The 21,915-nt window shown below is 41.4% G+C and overlaps 1 protein-coding gene across 1 annotated transcript; it reads right to left on the bottom strand.

The window, feature by feature from the left end:
- Positions 1-373: 373 nt before the first annotated feature.
- Positions 374-18,130, bottom strand: LOC308306086 (helicase-like transcription factor). Its single transcript, XM_080750986.1, has 25 exons — positions 18,061-18,130; positions 16,183-16,388; positions 15,692-15,858; positions 15,414-15,559; positions 15,200-15,285; positions 14,931-15,002; positions 13,676-13,867; positions 13,073-13,147; positions 12,871-12,913; positions 12,702-12,768; positions 11,984-12,156; positions 11,833-11,874; positions 11,469-11,579; positions 11,292-11,380; positions 10,620-10,763; positions 9,575-9,707; positions 8,540-8,675; positions 7,710-7,889; positions 7,409-7,524; positions 6,140-6,321; positions 5,593-5,709; positions 4,458-4,570; positions 3,400-3,580; positions 2,688-2,768; positions 374-901 (listed from the first exon to the last, which is right to left on the bottom strand). Exons 2-25 carry the CDS (start codon positions 16,375-16,377, stop codon positions 758-760), a joined length of 2,985 nt encoding a protein of 994 aa, XP_080607112.1. The 5' UTR covers positions 16,378-16,388; positions 18,061-18,130; the 3' UTR covers positions 374-757.
- Positions 18,131-21,915: the final 3,785 nt, after the last annotated feature.

Here is a 21,915-nt window from a genome sequence, read left to right as displayed (position 1 = left end):
TTGGAATGTTGACCCACATCCCAACAAACAGCTTAATTTTTAAACCGGTTCCAACTTGTTGACCCACTGAATCTGTAGCCTTCACAAGGATTTTTTTTCAAATATCAGCTAAATCAGATTGCATTCAAGGCCAACATCGGCCGATAATTGCCAATCCCTAATTGGCACATACAAAATAAACACCCACAACCTGCTCATTTTTTGATTATTACAACTTTTATTTCCACTTGTAAAGGGAATTTAGTGTTGCAAAAAAAAAAGTTCGCCTGTTTGCAGCGATGGAAACAAAACACGCTAATGGTCTTTTCTTAACAGGCAATTTGTACCGTAACACGTGGGAAGTCAAAATCCCTCAAGTCAACTAATACTGGACCAGTCTGCCATCCCCTACGTCAGTAGCATTACAGAAATAAAATGTTAAAGTAAAAATCTTGCACATGCAAAGAATAACTGGAATTACACAATATTCAGTACACTTAAGGATCACAACTGAACAGAAATAAAATGTTAAAGCAAAGAAATAACTGAATACAGCATGTAATTAAATGACAAAGCATAAAATAAATCAGACCTTCAAACATTTCGCAAAGTCTCAAACGAGTTGGCAGATCTCAAAACGTGTACTGAATGAACTAAACAGTGTTAAAACTTTTTTTGAATAAGCAACTGACAGGCATTTATGTTAAACTTTGATTTGTTGAAATCCCTCACTGTAAAATGAACGAACTAACACAGGATTTTGCGTGAGCGGCAGCTATTACAGCTCCATCAGGGCTCTGATGTCATCAATGCGTGACGTCGTCTTCTCTGCATTCTTCTTACCGAAGGCCTTCTCCACCAGGTCCTGCTTCTGCCTCTGGATCTGCACCATCTTCTCCTCCACCGAGTCCTTCACAATGAACTGGAGACAGTGAATAGAAAATCTAATTAGTCTCAAATCTTTTAAAGGAGAATTCCAGCCTAGAAGCCTTTCTTACAGTTAGTTGGTTTTATTTACTCCCCAAAAGACTGATCCAGATGTTTTCTTTTTTAAACAGGCAATCCTGTCCATTCGCCCGACCCGACCACAGGTCCTGAGTCTGACCGGTACAGTTGGTTACATCTGTGTATTTCTTTTTTGTCCCTGTAGATATCATACATAATGACTTCAATGAGTCAATACAGACTTTTGTTTCCAACAGAGTGCCGCCATAAGAGCAGCTGCGCAGATCCAATAGAATTCAGATGTCTTGCAAGATGAGATTTCAAAGTTCACGGCTTATAAACAACAATGGCTGGGCCCAGTGGGAAAATGTACACGGTATAGCGAAAATGTTAAAATAAAATCTTGATCAGTCTCCTATTACACTAAAACACGGTATGAGGCCAGATTTGAGCAAGTGTTACTCTTATGTGATTATCAACTGAACAATTAAAAATAAACCTTCCAGCTTGCTTTGCTTGCCATTTCAGTAACCAGGAGAGCAGAGAGTTTTACCTTTACTTATTGTGTTAGTAATCTATGCCTCAGTGTTTCACTTCCATTTTCAAACCATATACAGTAGTATACTTATTGTATTTTGTAAAGCACTGTGTGGGGGAGAACTCAAAAACTCAAATTAGGACTTGGTCATACAATCATTTTAATTTGAGCGATTTTATTTTTGCTTAATCCATGTGGTCTGCAGGGAAGCTTTTTGGTTTAAGGCGTAGAAATAAGAATTTATAATAAACTTCATTTATTTACTTGTATAGCATATATCAAAACATTATTAAAGCAATATGTAAAATGACGTTTTAGTAATAATGTACTGCCGTTCTACATACTACCAACCAGGTGAAGAAATCACAGATTGGGGCTTTAACCTTAGCTTTTATGAAATATCACAGACTTAAGATTTTATAGAAGATGCTTCTGAACATCTTGCTAGTTTGACCACTTCAAATGCTGTAATCTTTAAATAACCAGCTTGGTTTGTGCAGTGGTAAAGTAGCTGCCCAGCACCACAGACCGTGGTGCATCCGGCATTGACAAACGTCTACACACAGAACACTTGTTTGGGTGAGAGCAATCTGGGAACCCATCGTCAAATGAAAAATCAAACCTCGGTTCGAAGTGGAGCGGTGAATCTGAGCAGCTATACCCTGTGTGTGTTGCTAAATGCCTAAACTGTAAACTGTAAACTGTGCCTGTGAGTGAGTGGTGAGTGTGCCTGGCCTGCACAAGCCACTCAAGGTATTGCCAGGCTACGGACACGGCCAGCCAGCCAGCCACCCAGCCACCCAGGGACATACCCACGGACATACCTGTCTATTGGGAGCGCTTTCACCGCTCCAAAAACAGCGCCCTCTCTGTTTTGTTCAGAGAATCTGTCTTGAGAGATTAGCGTGAGAGAAGCCGGGCGGAGAGGGTGATGATTGGCAGTGCACGTAGCCCTACGGGCCGGGGCGGCAACTGTCAGCAGGGAGTGATGGATGGGGGCTGTGACTCACAGCTGAGTCAGTAGGATCAACAGTAGTGACAACACAAATGTGTGTGGGGAGGAATTAATTGGCACGACTAAATTGGGGAGGCAATAAATATATAATACACAGAATTTGTAAGAGATTACCAAAAATCTAACAATGGAGAGCTGCACAACATGCCAAATGACTGAAATCAATCATGGCGACTGAGAATAGTTGCAAATCATCCACTAGTTTCTGACCTTTGTGACCACGACCTTCCTCGTCTGGCCCAGGCGGTGGCAGCGGTCAATACATTGTTCCTCAGCTGCCGGATTCCATGCCTAGCACACAAAACGCATACAACACACACACTTTTTAAAACAAATGCAGTGTTCCACTCTTCAGGCCTTGTGGTAGGAGCCTAAACAAACCGTAGCAGGTACAGCAATCAGGATGGCTTTTATTCGCTTATTGTTCAAGACTTAAAGCGACTACAGGGAGAGGATAACTAATGCAGTCCATTTGTGGCATACAAATTAAGCAATGCAAATCTATAGGGTTGGGACAATAACCTCTCCGGCTATGTGATGAGGTTGGATCAGCTCTTTTTGACAAGCAACACACATTTATACGTCGTACGTACAAATATGTATTTATATATGTACGTACAACCAAGTATAGATTTGGCTTCAGGGTGCCTACTGAAGGGAGTTGAGATTTGTGCCAGTCAAAGAAGTGTTGCCTGAGAGGTTCCACACTTCTGAAGCCTCACAATCGTATCACACAATTGTTTTTGTTGGCCTCATGGCACAGCAGGCCTGTACAATTGTTGGGGAAACACTGATATCTAATAATAGCTCAAAATGTATCATATTAGAATTTATTTGAAATGACCATTTTATTTGAAACAATATATCATTTGCCACGGCCACCCATCAAATTATCCGGCTTCTTCTCAGTCAGAGAACTCACCGGATCCATGAGAAAGACGTGAGATGCGGCAGTTAAGTTAAGCCCCACCCCACCGGCTTTGAGAGACAGCAGCATGATGACAGGGCTGTCGGGAGCGGGGTTCTGGAAATCCTTGATGACCTGGGCACGTTTCTTCTGGCTCATGCTGCCATCAAGACGAACAAAGCTGAAGCCTTGCTCCCTGGGTAAAAGAAAAGAGAGTGTCTTAGTATGGGACGTTAATGTGCTCGCCTGTTCCAACATGCCTCTTGCTGGTATTAGTTTAAATCATGCCACAAGACTTTTCGGTCAACTTCCCGTCAATCTCAGAAATCATTGGCTAATACCGGTACTTGAATTGTTCAATATTTTTGCTTCTGGGGCTATGGGCACTTCCTCTTCCCTGCATACTGTAGGTCATCGTTTACAACTTGAAATGCGAGAATTGAGTTGGAGTTGAGTTGACAGAAGATGTCTATGAAATTAATACTATTTGAGAATGGTGTCACAAAGAGGAAGTGGCAGTAGCACTAAACTTTATCCCACAAAATTGTCCATTACCCCCAGAGGCTAATCATCTGAAAAACAATATGGTAAATGATTAGCTGTTGGGTTCTGAGATTGACCTCCCTTTAGTCTGCCTCAAAGAAAACAGGACCCATCTTAAAAAATAAACTAATGTAATTATTATATTCAAAAACAGGAAATCTACAAATTATCATTACACTCAAGTCATTTCAGTCAGGAACAATCCCACCATTATACGTCTGTATTGCACCAAATTAAATAATCCAATATAGACCAGGGCCGGGACACGAATCAGGGACCTTGTTTCCAAGGCTCTCTACCCACTCGTCTACAACCTGCCCATATACAATACAGTTATACTTAGTGCCGATGCCAGGCTCCCTTTAATTGTTCCTTTGATTTACTTTTTGGTTCCAGCACCTCACCCAAGTCTACCGGCAGATGAGCTGTGTTTTTTTCCTCCACTAATTTGTCTGAAAAGCCAACGGAAAATCTAAAATGACACAAATGCTTTCCCGCGTTTAATGGGTGGTTGAAGGTGCTTGTGTTACCTGAGTGGGATCTCCAGTATACTGAGGAAGCGTGTGAACTGAGAGACAACCAGACATTTGATGGTGCTGTCCTCATTCCGCAGACGGAGTAGATTAGCAAACAAAGCGTCCACCTGTACACACACCATCCGCAGCACGCAAGGAAAAAGGGGAAGGATATATTAAGACGAAGACTAGGCTTAGTAAACCAGAGGGGGCTTTCAACACATTACAATACTACGCACTGTGAGCTTGTAGATCAGCTACATTTCCCCACCCCAGTTGTTTAAAAGGTATGACAAGACAGACCAAAGGTCAGGATACCCCTCCTCTTTATTTATTTGATCAGAATTCAGATATGAAATCTAAAATGTATGGGTAGTTATCTGTTGTTGTGGGGGGAGGGGGCGGAGTTGTGCGTGCTTATCATATCCCTGAATCCACAAGCCTATGGGAAAATTGCATCATATCATTGCTCCCTATCACAAGTGACTCATTGATATAATATATATTTATAGAAAAAGTGATTTGGGGTTTCATGAACCTTTAAAGGTGATACACCATGCATTTAAAAAGTATTTATGTCATATTGTTTATGTCCCAAAAAAAAGTTTTTCAAAAGGTTTGAGGCTAAATTACCACTCCTGAATAGAGCCTCTCTCATTTTTGAATGGCTCTCAGAGCATTTTCAGCTGCAGTACCACCTTTGGCCTGAACTGCACCACTCCCCCAAATTATTTTTGAAAAAAGACGTCAGCAAATCTGGACAGCCTGTTTTGAGAACCCGTGGGATGCTTTTAACCTCCGCCTTCCCAAAACCAGAGAAAGACACAATGGTCAGAAATGGGACTTAGAAGGTGCTAGTGAGACCCCCAAAAAAGGTTTTAAAATAGGAAAAGTGAAATTTCATGGTGTATCAGGTAAGTAGGTTAAGTAGGTGAAATGCATTTCTCTGGCTTGGACTTTTCTTCTCTCTTCTTGGAATGTATTAATGACCAAACTATTGATTAGGATTCAAATCATTCATTTACCAAACTATTGATTAGGATTCACATCAATAAAATGTTTGGTCATTTTAATAGAATTGAATTAAAATAGGATTTCATCATGAGAAAGCTGACAGCTCCAGCTCTCACAGAGGTGTGTTTGTGTGTACCTTTGAACTGGTCCTCCACAATTGCATTTCGTCTTTCTCCTCCAACTCCTCTGGTGGAACCTCCACCAGTTGGTTGGTCTTAATGTCACTTCGACAGAGAGGACAACGTGCCCTGTCCTATACCCACATGCACATGGACACACATGATAATGGAAAACAAAGAGGGTAATCATTATTGACAGAAACATTTTCAATTAAAGAAGGCCTGACTACATCCACATGGCACACAGACTGACCTACAAAACAAAACAAAAAATACTCTTTGGTTTTAGTGGTTCTGAAAGTGGGGTCTGCAGACCAGGGGGCCCCCAGCTAAATGTGTTAACACATCATCACAATCATTTTAATCACTTAATCCATATCCATTCCATATTTTATACATTTGGCAATTCAAAAATAGCAGATATAAGCTCAAAGCGTGCCACTTTGTGCCGTGCTGCGAGCTTGTACATCACATCTGCTATTTATTTTTTGTGGGGTCCATTACATAACAAAGTTTGAGAACCACTGGTTTAACCGTGCGTGAGGACCTGCTCTGCCCACAAACCTGTTCGGAGCTGATAACCCGGGCGATGCAGGCGCGGCAGTAGACGTGGGCGCAGTGTGTGATGACAGGCAGATGCACCGAATCCAGACACACAGAACACTCCTCGTCACAGCCGCTGGCCAGCACCAACCTCAGCTTCTCTATCAGACGCTCTCGCAGCTCAGACGGCGTGGCAGACTCACCTTGACGGAGGAGGGAGGGATGCACGGTTAATGGAATAACTGTCACTTTTTTTAAATTTACGCCAGAACACACTCATCAAAATATAAACTATTTATTGCAACAATGTTACACAGTTGTTTGTTTTTTGGCAGAGCTCCCACAATAATCCAGAACGAAATCTGTGCAAACATGACATAAACTTGACTGAGCTATTACAGAAATAGTGTAAGAAGCAGAAAAACGCTGCTCTGGTCTTTGGTTCTATGATTGGTCACGAAGGATTCTACTATCTACCTCATGGGCTTTTAAAACCCATTCCCAGCCAACTTAAAATATGGATGTGCGCTAATAACGCCAGGAAATATTAATATTTTAATGTGATCAATTGTGTGAGTTTGAACAAACAACCACCACCAGAGCGCGCCATCGTAACACTGTAAACATCACAGCTGTGTGAAGATCCCCTCCCAGCCCCTCCTCTATGGGTTTTAAATGGCTGCGGGCCGGAGCACACTACGCGCTGGATCTGCACGATTCGTGGCATTTCGTTCACATTGACCTATCGTCCGGGCAAATGGTCGGATGCAGACGCCACACAAAAGAATCGGAATGAAAATCCGACCTACTGAAGCAGTGTTATGGATATGGACAGTATGTTAGCAGGCTAACGGCTGGGAGCTGCCATCTTACATAGACAAGGACTGAAAACCAGTGACATCATCAGCTTATCCTTTTTTTTCCACGGTCTAACGTCTCAACCAGTACAAGGTAGGGGGAACCGTTTGCGCCGCTAATACAATGAAAAAATTGCTAAAAAATTGCTTTTATATAAAAGTCGATTTGAGAGTCGATCGGCAGGGACGTCCATAATAACAATGTCGATTTAGAAGTCGATCGGTGCTAAGTGAGTTAAAGGAATATGTGAACACGCATTCAGCCTGGCTTTATGATCCTGGCTCGACGAAGCAGGCTTTGTCAAACCTGGATTTGGCTTAAATCCTGGCTTATTTAATTCTACTTTTGTGTAACGGGCCCCATATGAAGCTATCCAATGATAAAAAAAAAAAACAACGAACCAACAAATGAACCAAAATATCCCGTCTTTACCCAGCTCTTTGAGAATTTTGGCCACCAAAGCAGGGTGGCAGCAGTGCTGTCGAAGCCTCATCAGGATGGCCAGCACATCAGCATAGTTCCTCATCACGGACCCCTCAGCCTCGTATCTACACACACACACACACACACACACACACACACACACAAATACACACACAGTTGTTTTCAAGAGCCCTAATTCAAGAACCTCATAACAAGGCGTTTAGTGAACGGTAACACCTGATGCAACCCACACTAAGAAATAACTATTTTTTGCAAAGTTGACACACATTCAAGATCCTTGTACCCTTACCTGTTAAGGATGGTCTTTCCCTCACTGCGTGCCAGCTCGTACTCGTTTCTCTCCTGAGAGGTCATTTCAACCTGCTCCACACACACCGTCTTTTCAGGCAGCGACACCAGGCGTTGCCCATTCACCGTGCTGGACTTGGTTCTCCTCAGGGTGATGCACTTCACCAGAGTCTGGAGGTTCCTGCACAGGGCATCCAGGTTAAAGGCATTAATATAAAGAGGTCTCTGTATCTCTGCATCATCATCTCATTTTCAGTATAATCCGACTTTGTGGTCATCTTTTCTTGCGGTGGTCATCTTTTTCTGTACAAGCATAGAGACAGTTCTTCTATGGAGGCTCCTTCCAAGTCTCAGTAACCTGAAAGTTGTTGAGTAATGTCTTTTCCCTTAGTATGTTATTTACATACAGTAGTGGGGTGAGATCAATAAACTTCTGTCTATCTATTCATATATTCAAATTAATTAATTAATTTATATATTTGCACATTGAGTAGCATAACATAATTGGTGGTAACATGACTGGAGATCACTGAAAACTCAAAATCATCTTGTAAACATTAGTCATTGCTATATTTAACAAGCCTATTACCTGGTAATACTTTACACCCCAGTAAAGTTTGGGCACTGTTAAATGTCCCAGCCTGGATCAACATCAACAAGAAAGTTCTAAGTACCAAAGTTGGATTGGTATATTGACAAGACCCACAAGACCCACCCTCCCACCCTGTCTGTCCTTTAAGATCCAGATGTTCACACAGAGGACAGAGTGGGGTATAAACAAAGTCATGAATTAATATGTAACTGTAATGTAATGTAGTGACAGCCACTCACTTGAGGCCAACCCTGTCTCCCTGTTGGACAGGTCTCTGGATGACCCTCTCCCACCACTCCTTCACATCAAAGGGCTTCAGACATAAGAAGGCCAGCAGCATCCACAGGTCTTTCACACTGTTCTGGATGGGCGTACCTAGACGGATGAACAGAGTAAAATCCTCAGTGTTAAACTGCAATCTGTATGTTTGATGTGCTACCTGTGATTGGAAATACCAACCTACCTCAGTCAAGATGGAATCCCAGCTTGGCCAGGGGAGATATTGTGCTTAAAAACTTGAAGCAATACCATTTATCAACCAGCAGGTGGCCCTACACAACCACCAGAGTCTACATTTCTCAGTGTTGGAGGAGGGGGCCACATCCAAGTCCAACTACTGCAGATGTACTAGTTATATTAGCAACACTCTAGACTCTACCATACAGAAAAAAACAAAAAACTTGTATTCATTAAAATAAGATCTGGATTGCAACTTTAACAGTGGTACTGTGTGATTTATACTGAATGAATACAGTACATTGTGACTGACGCCCCATCCACACACCGGTTCATAAAATGGTCTGTTCCTACACACTCCCCGTGTTCCCAGCTGGTCATGGGAAGCGATCAAGAAGAAGGAAGTGTTTGTCTACCCAGGGATTTGTCCTTCGGGGCTTATCTTGCTGGACAACTGACAGACAAACTGACTTGATCCAGGGAGTACCGGTAAAAATACGAACCCTGTGGTCATTTGTATCTTGTTCAGGGTCTTACACAGGCGTTTTGCTGTTGTCATATTGTGTTATGTGCTTATTGCTGGTTGGGTATTAATTACAATATTTACCAACTTTGACACTTTCCATTGATGGCTGGCTTAGACCTGACCAGCACTCTGACTTATGATACCAGTATAGTGTTAATGTGTGTGTATTCCTCAGAATGTAGTTCTGGCTACAATGTGTCCGTGTTGCATTATTGAAGACCTGTTTATATAGGTATGTAATGTACATATGCATACAGGTGGCAATGTTAAGTGTGTGTGTCTCCAATTGTACCAGAGAGTATCCAGCGGCGATATGCTTTCAGCGCAAGCACAGCCTTGCTCATCTGTGCATTGGGGTTCCGTATGACATGTCCCTCATCCAACACCACCCTCAGCCAATTGACCCCATGGAGGGGACTGTTATTCTGAAAGGTAGAAAGAATAAATAAAATCAGTTAAAAAACATAATACCGGTAATACTTCTTAACAGAAGGGACATACAGTACAGCGCCATTCTGTCCCTAAAGGCTAATGTACAACTGATATCAGTCAACAACAGAAAAGTGTCAATATATTTGTCAGTTCAAATCAGTTGAACAGATGGCAAAAATCATGTACAGCAGGGTTTGGCAAGTAAGCTTAGCCTCAGGCCAATTAGAATGGTCACTATCTAATAAATACTGTAGCCATTAGATGGTGGTCCAGAACATAATCAATGGCTAATTTAATTCTCTTATATAACAATAGCAACATTGCTATAAAACAAAGATTTATGTGGTGTATAACTGCATACTGATGTAACTACGAGTGTAATGAAATTGCTACTGGTGTAGATGGAAAGGCTTGTGTAATCATTCTGTGCAGGCCACATCCTTCAATGTTGCATTTAGAGGACATTCAGTTAATTAAAACGTTTAAAAGGAACATTTTATCTGGAGACATAGGGAGTTATACTCCCTTTCCGTCAGAGATAAAGAGTTATTTCAAAGAACATGAGCTCAAGGTCTCTTCTTAGATACAGAGAGAGAAACAATGCATTGTTTAAAAGCATGTGAAACAGCTCCCTGTCGTTCCCGCTCAACATGAATAAAAGCATTCTTCAGGTGAGAGCAGGTTCTCTATTTGGTTAATTATTTACAATATAATTAATACAAAATAACTTGAGTGTGTGGGGGTGGCTAGTTTATGCTGTGTGCACCACAATGAATAACAGGTCTGTCTGTAGTTAAACCTAGCTTAGAGTACCATCTACAGTTTTTCATTTTTATCAAAAGAGCAAAGTATACATTTTCCACAAAGTTCCTACTGTACATACATGTAACCTGGCTTCCACTCACCCCGAAGTCAGCAGAGAGGACGTTGTAGGTGGTCAGCACAATGTCCTGAGAGGACAGGAAGGCTTTGTTTCTGTTGCGGTCCGACCCGTAATACAGATACACATTGAGCTTCACATCAGGATCAACATGCTGCTCAAATTGGTCCTGAACACACCAGAGGGAAGGGGATGAAAAGGCCTAGTTTATTGATTGTCAACTTTTTTTTTTTTTTTTTTTACCTATTCTCAACCTATTTTCAAGGACCCCCAAAGTCTGATATGCATTAGGCCACACAGAGCACCATTCCATACAATTTTGTATCTAACAGAATGTGCAAATGAATTTGGTTCCATATGTATACTCCCTGAGTTACAGACTCGTATTAATTATTTAAATCATTTAATCATTGCCAAACTGCCAAAATTATATATTATTATTATAATGATATATTATCGTGATAATCAAAATATCCCCAACATCCATTATCCTGGGACGGAACTTTTGCCAAAAAAAAAAAAAAAAAAAATAGCAGTAGGGTTGAGCTCCCAAAAGTGGGATACTAAAATTCAGGTCTGTTCCATAGAAAGGATAGCCTATAGAACAGTATTTACAATGGAAGCAAGTTTTCAGAAGCACTTATAACACATGTGTACGTGATAGTGTACACACTACAGTGTGTGCACGCACACTTACCAGCCAGTTACTAAGCACAGACAGAGGGCAGATGATAAGAGTGGCTCGGGCTGACAGGTCCTCTTCAGGGTCAGTGACACATTCCACACCTACACCCACACAAATATTTGTATTATTAAATAGTCTTTCATTTTTAAGGAAAAGGCAGAATGGTACAAAGAGAATGTCAGAACGCACCAGAATTTGGAGTGGGCCTCTTAGCAGCCTTCTTGGTCTTTGAGCTTCCATCTGATGTTAATCCAGTCAGCACTTGCATAAATTCTACATCCTCGTGCAATGCTGGGGCCTCTGCAAGTCAGACATGCAGAGTTCATCAGTAAGACAATTGAAATCAGGCAGATGGTCACCTTTTGGTAGTGTACCGTTTTAAATGTAGCAAAGCTAAATTAAATGAAGATTAAACATAAGTACAACTGCAGCAAAACTGCTATCACACTATAAAAAGCTTTGCAATATGCTACTTTGTCATTTCAATGACGGCTGCTGTGACACAAAGAGCTGGGAGTGTGGATGGTTCCTATGATGAGTCATTCTACTTTACCTTTACTGGCCTTTGACTTGGTGGCTTTACGCTTGTTCTTTTCTAGAACAGGAAAGGACAAGTTAAGTATTCAGGTTTAAGAAACATTCATGTAGCAAGAACACTAACTTGTGAATGTAAGACAGTGATCATGGGCAATATTAATCCTTACTTTTCTGTGGCTTGCCAGAAACGTCAAACACCTCTGATGAATTGACGAACACCACATCATCTTGGCAACTGGCACCAACCACCTCTGATGAATTGACGAACACCACTTCATCCTGGCAACTGGCACCAACTACCTCTGATGAGTTGACGAACACCACATCCTGAGAACTGGCACTGACACACAACATTGGTTTTCATTTACTTAAGCATAAATAGATTTTTTTTGTCAGAAATAACAGGAAAATGCATAGATTTCTGTCAAATAAGGCAACGCAGACTCATTGCCTTTACTGTTTCACATAGTCATGACCCAAACGCATCATGCTTTACTCTCATACATAGTCACACCCCAAAGGCCCATTCTGAGCCAGGTAAAACACTGTAGTACTACACATTAGAGTAGCTCAACCAACCCCTCTAGTGACCACAAGAAACACCAAGGCTGGGTTCAATTCAACATCTATCCACAACTTTCCAACATCCCATCGTGCATTGCGCAGAAGGCGAGCGGCATTTCCAGCGTCACAGCTGAGTGTGATCTACAAGCTCACAACGGTTGCATCTGCGATGCAAGCTTGTATGTCTGCTATTAACCAGAAGTGTCCCGCAGATAATGCTACAGTAAAGTCTTGCGGAAACAGGTGGATAATACAATAAAAAAAAGTCAACAACCAATGCATAATCTTAGTGCCATATTAGAAAATATATACAGTACTTACTGGTCTAAAGAGACAGAGCCTGATGCTGCATTTTTCACTTCAGTGTTGTCCTGTTGATCACTGACTCCTGCAACAGAAAACATTAACCACATCTGTTATTGCTCCTATACAGTGAACACATGTACAATTTAATTTGAATAAAAAAGATAAGAAAAAAAGTGTTGACTACCATCTGGTTTGAGCGCCTTCTTTGGGCTGGCAGATTGTGCCCCCTATATTGAAAAAACAAATCCTCAACACACTCAATTAAAATGAATAATGGTGATCTAACATAATTGCTTACCACCAGTCCCATGAATCCTGATTATATCAATGCAGCCATGAAAAATACTTCTCGAAAAGAATTAAAATCCCAATCAGCATATACTTACACACTTCTCTAGAGGCAGGGGCTTTCCCTTGTGGAAGTTAGTGAGGATTAGAGCAATGGTTGTCAGAGTTTTACCCTGAAACACAAAAGTTGTCAGATAAGTCAGTTTAAGGTTGTCTGATTACATGGTGGATGCCCAGTCATTTATCTCAAGTGTGTGTCTTCTAGAAATACATTTCAAAGTAATCTATAAATGCAAGGAATCTGTATGTGTGTGCCTGTCTCTCACATAACTCAAGGACTGTCTGACTAATCGACTTCAAACTTGCCACGTGTATCACAAAGTGTATTCGATTGAGAAATCTGTTGGATCAGCACTTATCCAGAACCGACAATCCAAGTGTCTCTGTATCTGTCCTAGTGTCCGTCCCTTTCATGCCCATATATAGAGATCCCTGTATCTGTCTGTCTGTCTTAAGACTGGCCTCCAAGTAGTATGATAATGGTTGCTGTATTAAGTACTCTGACAAGGGGTACAGATACAACTGGAAATGCTTAACCAGAGCGGCATGCCTTCCTAGCGTGCATCGTTCACAGTGGGAATTGGCGTGGTTAAAATGTACAAAATAAAAAGCTATGCTTTTGTGCATGTTGTTTGTCTTACCAGTCCCATGTCATCAGCCAGTATACCCCCACGGACTCTCTGGGGCCTTTCTTTGGTATTGAAGCATGTGATGCTGTTGTAGTATAACTCTCCTTTCATGGACCAGAATGGTGGCAGACCAGTGTTGTTCTCACATGCACACATCCAGGACAAAGCCTGCTTCTGGTGGGCCAACAAAGGAGTGCACACCGACTACAGAAAGATGGCAGGGTAGGAAATAGAAGTGACCGACAAGCAGAAAGACAGATAGTCAAAGGTGGAGAGACAGAGACAGTCAGAAAGATGCATAGAGAGCATGGCAAATTATAAACAGACAAGAAGCAAGACGGTTTCATCACTAACTTATACAAGTACAAGCAGCGGGCTTGTTCCGCAAAGTGTACTTATATTTGAGCCCAGGAATGAGCTTACACACATGTCCACCGTCCAATGTTGATAAATGTGACGCAGCCTTGCCCCAAAGAAGCGGAATACGGCTGAGAAGACGAACTTCTGTGTGAAGTTAACCCACCAATCATCTCCGTGGATTCACACAGAACACACGCCTATCATATGAATGGGCAGTCAGACCCGATACAGACACATCCAATAAGAAAATATAACAAATAAAACAAATAGGGCCACAACAGCGCTCATGTCAACTCTACCTACAATACAGTAACTATCAGGATATATCCTAAACAAAACCCTGAATGATGAATTAAATAATATAAATGGCCTACATGCTGTCTGTTTCCCGTAGGCCTACGTTGTTGAATAACACCAATCACATCATCATGATTGGAATAAGCTTGGGTTTAATTTAACCCTTAGCAGCTGAGTGGAGACTGAGTTTTGCGAAACAAAGGACAATTACGGTGATCTCAACGTATGTCCATTATTTGTCTACACACCACTTTAATAAATGAGGGCCATACTCTCTTTCGGGTGGAAACCTCATAAGTCCAAAACTGTTACTCTTCAGGATTTAAATTCAAAAATAGCAAAAGTGGCAGCTCAAAATGTGCCACGTTTTGGGCTTGTGGATCTGCTTCTTTTGAGTGATGCTGTAGTAGGACTAAAATAGAGCATTTACAAAACACAAAAGGTTTTTCTGCCGAACAGCAATGATATACAAAAGCTGATGTAATATAAAGAAAGGCAATTTGAAGCCATTATATGAATCCTATCTAAAATAATCCAAATGGAGTAGGATTATGCTTTTAACTGCTGCTCACCACATAGACCTACTGGTTAACTACTAACAGACTCTCACCTCTGCAGCTTCTTTCTCTCCTTCTTTACTCTCCATCAGACCTTCAAATAGATTGTCAAAGGCATTCTTCAACTGTAAAAGAGTACATTTTGTTAGTCAAGTAGCTAAGTTAAAAAAATAAAGTCTCTGGGACAAATACATGTACGCCTATAAACTGTGACTCAAGCACCTCCAGTGGAAATACCCATACCTTAAAAGTACAACACACAACCTTTTGTTTCACTGTTAATGCACAGCTCTAAATAGCTATATTTATTTTATTGTCTCACCTCCTCTGCAGACAGTGGGATAATTACACGTCGGGCCGGGGGAGCACGCAGACCCCGGGCATTGGGACCAGTCGTCATTAACTTACCTAAAACCAAACAAAATAACAGTTTTAACACATATTCTAAGAATAGATACGTCTGCTGCTGAGGGAGGCTGTGTGAAAGTGTGATAGTTTGTGAGTGTGCGTTTGAGTGTGCGTGTGTGTGTGCGCACCCCCCATTGGTTTAGTTCCAGGTAGGTTTAGTCTGAATCCATGCCGTGCCATTCGTTCAATCACAGCATCTTTGTGCTCTTCTTTCCCCCAGAAAGTCAACATCACTGGCATATTGAAAGCGTTGGTTTTTCCCTTGTGCACCAACCTGGAAGAGCAATCACACAGTCAAGCTCCCACTTCTTTAGCACAATGTCCTAATATACGAAAATTTAAAACGTTTGTGTCCAAAGAAAAACCCCAAATAGAGACAAATACACTCAACACTCAACTGACTTACCCCTCTATCTTTGCCAAGTTGTTGTCCATGACAGATGCCATGGCTGCTGCCAACTCTCGTTTGATATGTCCCACCTGGCTGCCGTACATGTTAGCCACCATTACAGCATTACGATCATATGGATTTCGTGGTTCCCGTACAAGAGCGACCAATTCCCCTGGGTTCACCTGTCAAGAGTGAGACACAAAGAACAAACTTTTAATGCAGAGGTTTGAAAGGGAACCAAAATTAACTGGGTAACTGGTTTACTGCAGAGTGGGCTACAGTCAGCTACTGTGGAACCACCTTTTTAGAGTTTAACTGATTGGTGACATGCTGCTTTGTTTCTGTTAAAATGTCCTGTCCAACCAAGGTATTCTGGTCTCAGCACTGCTCCAACAATTAACCAAAGGCCTAACTGTTGCAAAATAAACTTCATTTTGTTGTTGTTTATCAACTGGTTGACCTGAATTCAATTGTGAGCAAAGCCAAAATGTCCACTCCGTACTCACCTCTCCAGTATAATATCTGATGCCAACCACGGTGCCCTGCATCTGCCCAAACTGCACACTGCCATCTGCATCTGGCTCCTCAGACAGTGCAGCGGTTATAGCCTGGGAGAGGGTCTCTGTGACCTCATGCCGGTCGGTGTAGATGTCCACATTATACAAACTGTCCCTGTCAAAGTGCCATCTGCGAGAAGTCATTATGTCTGGGCCTGGCACACACAAAACAAAAGACGGAAAGGAAGAAAGAAAAAAAGAAAAACAGTAATCAGAGCTGTGCAGTAAACATGGGTGAAATGGAATGATGTAAACTATTAATTATCAAAGATAAGGTTGGTAGGGCCCATTGTAGCTTAAAAGATATGTCAGTGAATCAGAATTTTTCTTTGTGCATCACAATGTTTGCTGTGAAAAGGTACATTGCAGCAGAGCAGTAACCTATGACAACCATAAAAACACTGTAAACTAGTACTGCTAATAATAACTAATGAATAAACTCTCAAGCTCTCTCAAGCTCAAACTTTTGTTATTACAGTCAGTCGGATAACCCAAATACAATGGGTCAACTATGTGCATTTAGGCTAAATGCTTTTCCTCTTTTCAAATTACGAAGCCATTTATTTTCAATTCCATTCGACATCTTAATTCATTGTTTGTACTCCGAAAAGGATTTTTTTGTGTCCATCCTTTTGATGATGACTAGCCCTTACCCGTTCAAAGATATGAGCTCCGAAATGATGTGCAGTGTGTGGGTTATGGGATGTGCACTGTGCACACAGTTTATGAGGGATGGAAAGTAACTTTAACTGGTGCTTGCATGCTAAATATGTAGGAGCATCAATGTAAGAAATACCCGTTCCATTTAACGGCTACAGAGATACTGTGTACCGATCTGCATGATTTTTGGACAACATCTGTAACAGGGCCAGAAAAATTGAAATTAGTATAGTCGGGTCTAATACCTGCCTTATGCATCGCTGTACAACGGTGCCACTTACCCAAAGGAACTGATCTATAACCGATAGCTTGTAGATCATTGGTTCTCAAAGTGTGGTCCGGGGACCCCCAGGGGTCCTTGAGCTAGTTCCAGGGGGCCCCACAGCTAAATGATGTTAGGAACCAAATGGACCCTTATCCTTATTATGGGTATGTAACTCAGAGTGTACAAATGGAACCAAATTTGAAATTGATTTCACAAAAACAATTGGGGTCTCAGATAGAAATGCCCTTAAATGGTGGTCCGTAGCCATGCATGTCAAACTGGGGGTCCTTGAAATTAAAATTGGTTGGGTATACCGTATCATCACTGCTAGAAGATTTTTCTTATTATGGGGGTTCCTGGCATATCTTTTCAAATGGGGGTCTGTGGGCTAATAACTGTAATAAGTGTCAATTTGGGGATCTTTGACATGAAAATGTTTGAGAAGCACTGTTGTAGATCAGTTATTTCTAGCTCTGGTTCATATAGCGTTTGAAGGTGTTCACCTTAACGCTATCACTATGGCTCTCTGATGGAGTATGAATTAAACGTATGTTACACAGCTGCAGTTAATTTAAGTCAACTACCAGCTAACCCACTTCAGGTAAACCACTTTATTCTAAAGCAAAGGGCTACATTTATTGCTTGCATTTACTCGAAAAACGGTGTCTGTCTCAGATGCGTCATGTGCAGGTGCTGTTTATTACCTTTATTCACGTGTCAAGTAAACAACTTTTAAAATACCGTAGTATTACCTCCAGTGGAAAACATGCAAAACAGTATGTATTAACGAAAATTGTGTCCCTGTTTCTATCAACAATGCGATTTCCCTTGGGTTTTAATATCGTTCACCCTGCATTGTACAATGTATTTGAGTAAATTAGTTAATTAATAAGCTCACTTACGGTTTTAGTAGCCAGCTATGGTTGTTTTGACTCCACTCAGTCAGCTCAGCTGCTCTACTCTAGAATTAGCTGTTTTGCTATTAGCCACGTTTACCCGCCTTCTCCTCCCAGCGGAGTTTTGACCAATGAATGCACAGAGCGATTCAGTTCCTTTCACGTTCATTGGTCAGAAATCTCACAATGACTTTTCAACGACATTCCGTTTCCGCCCTGTCCGGGTTTCCCTGGATTCCTCTCCCCAGTCCAACAGAAAAGGATAAAAACTAAACAAAAAAAGCTTACAGTCAGACTTGAACTAGTTTGACACGAGACAGTTTAGTTTAGTATCACAATTTTGTGGAATGTGTAGTAATGGCCAGGCCAGGGCAAACCTAAACTTTTGGCCAGGGCAAACCTAAACGGCAGCAGCCGTTCACAACTGGTAAAAACCTAGCCCAACCCTACCCTCCCTGCCCCTTCCTTGTATATACTGTACATACTGATTGTTTAGACTTACTGTTACCTGCCCCTTCCTTGTATATATTGTATATACTGTACTTACTGATTGTATAGACCTACTGTTTTCTTTTTTTCTTTACATATCTACTGCATAGTACTGTGTTCTATTTGTCTGTCATTCAATGTTATATGAGATACTTTAATGGTTTCCTGTTGAAATAAGCTTAGTCTTTTCATGGATCTCCTTTTAGTAGACCTTGTACCAGTGAACTGTACCGTCATGAATCTGTACATTTTCCTATGCAAACTTCTAATAAAGCCTTCAATCAATCAATCAATGAATGTCTGACAAATAACGTAATTACTTGCATGTTAATGACATCTAGTGGTGAGATGGAAGTAGTGCGCAGCAGATGGGAGATTTCTCTTGGAAGAGTCTTGGAAGTGAAATAATACTGGACTTACATTTTGTCTTATGAAATGCGCTTCACAAATAAGATTAATTGACATTTGATTGATTTGCGATTGACTGGTTGATGGGGTGTGGGAGGGATGCTTGCGTTCATATAAATGTTACAGGGTGAGGGGAGTGTGTGTATCAGCAGTCTCAGAGCTGACTCACTGCCAGCAACCTGAACCTGATTGGCCTCAAAAGTCTACTGTCTATCTCCCACCTGGGAATCCCGGGGTTTACATATGCATAGGAGTGATGAGGACAAAATGTAAAGCAGTGTGAATCAGACGATTTCCCAAACTTTCTTGATGGATCCACTAATCACACAACTAATTTGATACACTCCTTTATGATTAAAATAGTTTACCTTGGCTTTCAGTAATACTAATACATCATCATTGACAGCCAAATAACTCAACCTCACTAGGATACTTGAGCCAGAGTAGTATATACTGAAGTTACCAACTAAGGGTAATACTAAGAGTTCAAAATGGGTCCACCAAATGGAAATTTTAGAAGTAGAGTTGCCTTTCTGCCTTTGACGTTTCAGCCATCTTCTTTTGGCAGCAAGACTTCTTTTGTTCCGGCACGGCATCTACAAAATAACAAAGGAGAATAAAACAAAATATCCATTAATAATAAGATAAGTCAAATGTCACCCTAACAAGGTACTATCACATACCAGTAAGACACCCTAAGGGCGAGAAGCAACCTCACCCTAAAGGTCGAGGTCGTGCACATAGGTGCGTGCATATGGTCACGTGCACGTGGCTGCTTTGGCATGTATGATGTATACCCAGCTTTATCCAGGAGTCTGAGATCAGATGTAAAGGTATTGACCAGCTCCAGGCTGGCGATGATCGTATGGGCAATCCCAGATTTGGGCTTATATTGATTTATTGGAATAAAAGGGATTCTATTAGTGTGGTTGGCCTAACAGGGCATCATCTGGGAATAAGATGTAGTGGTCAGCTGATGTATATGGAGATCTAAGTGATGATCCAGCCGTCTCCATCCATGGATATCCAGGGTTTGATGAGGTCAGTGTCGTTATCTTCATATATGAATATGCAGATGATGATAGTCGGCAGTCTTGATTTGCAAATGAATTCTGTCTTGGCCATATGGAGAGTCCAAGGGAATTGCCAAATATGGGCTTAATATTGATGACATCAGGGATCTACATTACATATATGTATGAATACCAGAAGAGGCTGTCTTGGTCAACATGTGATCTCACAACAGGTCAGCTAGAGACATTGAGGCGTTACTGACGCGTGATTATGGATCCCACTGGGAAAGATGGATAACCACGCCCCGGACTCATTTTGAAGCTTGTGATTGGCTGAACCGGACGTAGGGAGCGCTCCGTTGTAGTCTCTTGGACCGCGCGAGGTGCACCAAACCCCAATTATCATTGCGTTTATCGTGCGCTTGCCCAGGCCGTAAATAGAACGATTGCATTCACCACGGCTTCGTAACTCGCGCTGGCCTTCGCGCCGCTTGCAGTGTCGTGGACAATAACTGTGAAAACGAGCGCTCTATGCCGTTTCCATCCATCTTTCCCAGTGGGATCCATAATCACGCGTTACTGACCCACTGACACTGACGTAGGGACAGGATATGCCGGGTTTCATAGTAAAGAAGGTAGTCTCGCGTGGCCAGACTGTTGCCTCCGCGATTTGGTCAAATGCTCCCATTCAGAGATTGTGGAATAGTTGTCTGGCTATGCGAGACTATAAAGAAGGTGATGGTCTTCTTACCACAGTTCCTTTCCCTATTTCCTGTTTTCAATAACAAATTTAATTTCAAACAAAAACTCAAAACATTCAACAAATGTGGTGGGATAGCCTTTCTTAAAATTAGGCCTACGCCTATACTACATGAACCCTGGCATCAGAGTATCCTAACTTTGGGCATGTCATTATAGGCAATAATAGTCCAATAATAAAAACAACAACAACAACAACAACAGCAACAACAATAAATGATCTAGGCCTGCTATTGAATAAAACACAAATCATACACAAATGATAGGCTATATCCAATCCTACTTAGCCGCAAATTGCAACACTAGATTTTTTATAATCGGATGAATCTAGGGTTGCAATACCTCCCATAGGCAGCCAATGCATCAAAACGTTATTTTGCTATCTGATTGTATTAAACGACGTCAAACTCACCAATATTGCGGCTCTATGGAAAGCTTGGAATTTACTCTTGCTATCTGCAAAGTGTTTGTTTCTGAAAAATCCACCGTATAATTGTTATGATTTATTTTCTGTCAAGAAATCCGAGCAGACACGGTTTATTTTCTAAGTGTTGAACTTCGGAAGCGCTCGTCTTCTATATCGCAACGTCCCGCTGCCTCCTGCATAATGTGACATTTAGAACCAGGTGGTCACAGGACCGCTGAGGGATTTTCCACGAGCGCTTCCAAACTCCAGGACTTAGAAAATTATCACCTGAACCAAATTTCTAGGATAGAAAGTAACTCATAACATGTCTACTGTGGATTTTTCTGAAACAAACACTTTGCAGGTAGAAATAGTCAATTCCAAGCTTTCCATAGAGCCACAATATTGGTGAGTTTGAAGTCGTTTAATACAATCAGATAGCAAAAAACTGTTTTGATGCATTGAATCTCTATGGGAGGTATTGCAACCCTAGATTCATCCTAGCCGCAAATTGCAACACTAGATTTTTTTATAATCGGTTGAATCTAGGGTTGCAATACCTCCCATAGGCAGCCAATGCATCAAAACAGTGTTTTGCTATCTGATTGTATTAAACGACTTCAAACTCACCAATATTGTGGCTCTATGGAAAGCTTGGAATTTACTCTTGCTATCTGCAAAGTGTTTGTTTCTGAAAAATCCACCGTATAATTGTTATGATTTATTTTCTGTCAAGAAATCCGAGCAGACACGGTTTATTTTCTAAGTGTTGAACTTCGGAAGCGC

The sequence above is a fragment of the Nannobrachium achirus genome (genome assembly GCF_963921795.1).
Source record: "Nannobrachium achirus genome assembly, chromosome: 20".
Classification (NCBI taxonomy): Eukaryota; Metazoa; Chordata; class Actinopteri; order Myctophiformes; family Myctophidae; genus Nannobrachium; species Nannobrachium achirus.
Note: the sequence above shows the minus strand (reverse complement) of the source record. Positions and strands in the feature narration are given on the sequence as shown.